Source organism: Fulmarus glacialis, unplaced genomic scaffold (genome assembly GCF_000690835.1).
Source record: "Fulmarus glacialis isolate BGI_N327 unplaced genomic scaffold, ASM69083v1 scaffold5392, whole genome shotgun sequence".
NCBI classification, from domain to species: Eukaryota; Metazoa; Chordata; class Aves; order Procellariiformes; family Procellariidae; genus Fulmarus; species Fulmarus glacialis.
The window spans coordinates 9,223-9,670 of NW_009199645.1; the positions used below are offsets into that span (position 1 = coordinate 9,223).

The 448-nt window shown below is 60.5% G+C and overlaps 1 protein-coding gene across 1 annotated transcript in view; it reads right to left on the reverse strand.

Annotated features, from left to right (window-relative positions):
- LOC104073508 (bestrophin-4-like) overlaps positions 1-448 on the reverse strand; it is a gene marked incomplete at its 5' end in the record, with an annotated part of 2,010 nt that overhangs the window by 1,173 nt on the left and 389 nt on the right. The window contains one exon of the mRNA XM_009573318.1: positions 195-275. Coding sequence (XP_009571613.1) covers positions 195-275 — 81 coding nt within the window. The remainder of the gene's footprint in view (positions 1-194; positions 276-448) is intronic.

Consider the following 448-nt stretch of genomic DNA (forward strand, 5'->3'; position numbering starts at 1 on the left):
CACGGAGGGACAGGGATGGAGGGACAAGGTGCAGTCCCACTTCCTTGCATGGAAATCTATTTTGGACAAGGAACTGCGTGGCCAGGAGCAGGGCTGGGGGCCGGCAGGGCACAGGTCCCACTGCCAGGGGCAGGGATGTCCCTGTGCCCTGATTGCAGCAGCCCCACACAACGTCAGCCTGGGGCAGGACCCACCTGCAGGTTCCTGTCTATCAGCTTGTTGGTCTCAAAGTCATCGTCATCTTCTCCAAAAGGGTTAATGATCTGCTCTGCAACCTGGGGAGGGAGGGGGCCAGGTGAGACAGGGGATCAGGGACAGGGACACTTTCCCATGGGGCTCTCCATCCCTCGGTCTACCTGTGGAACACCCAAAACGTGCAGACTTGGAGCTCCGTGGTGCCCCAGTGTGATGGCTGGGCCCAGAGGATGTGTCCCAAGGGCAGCTAGGG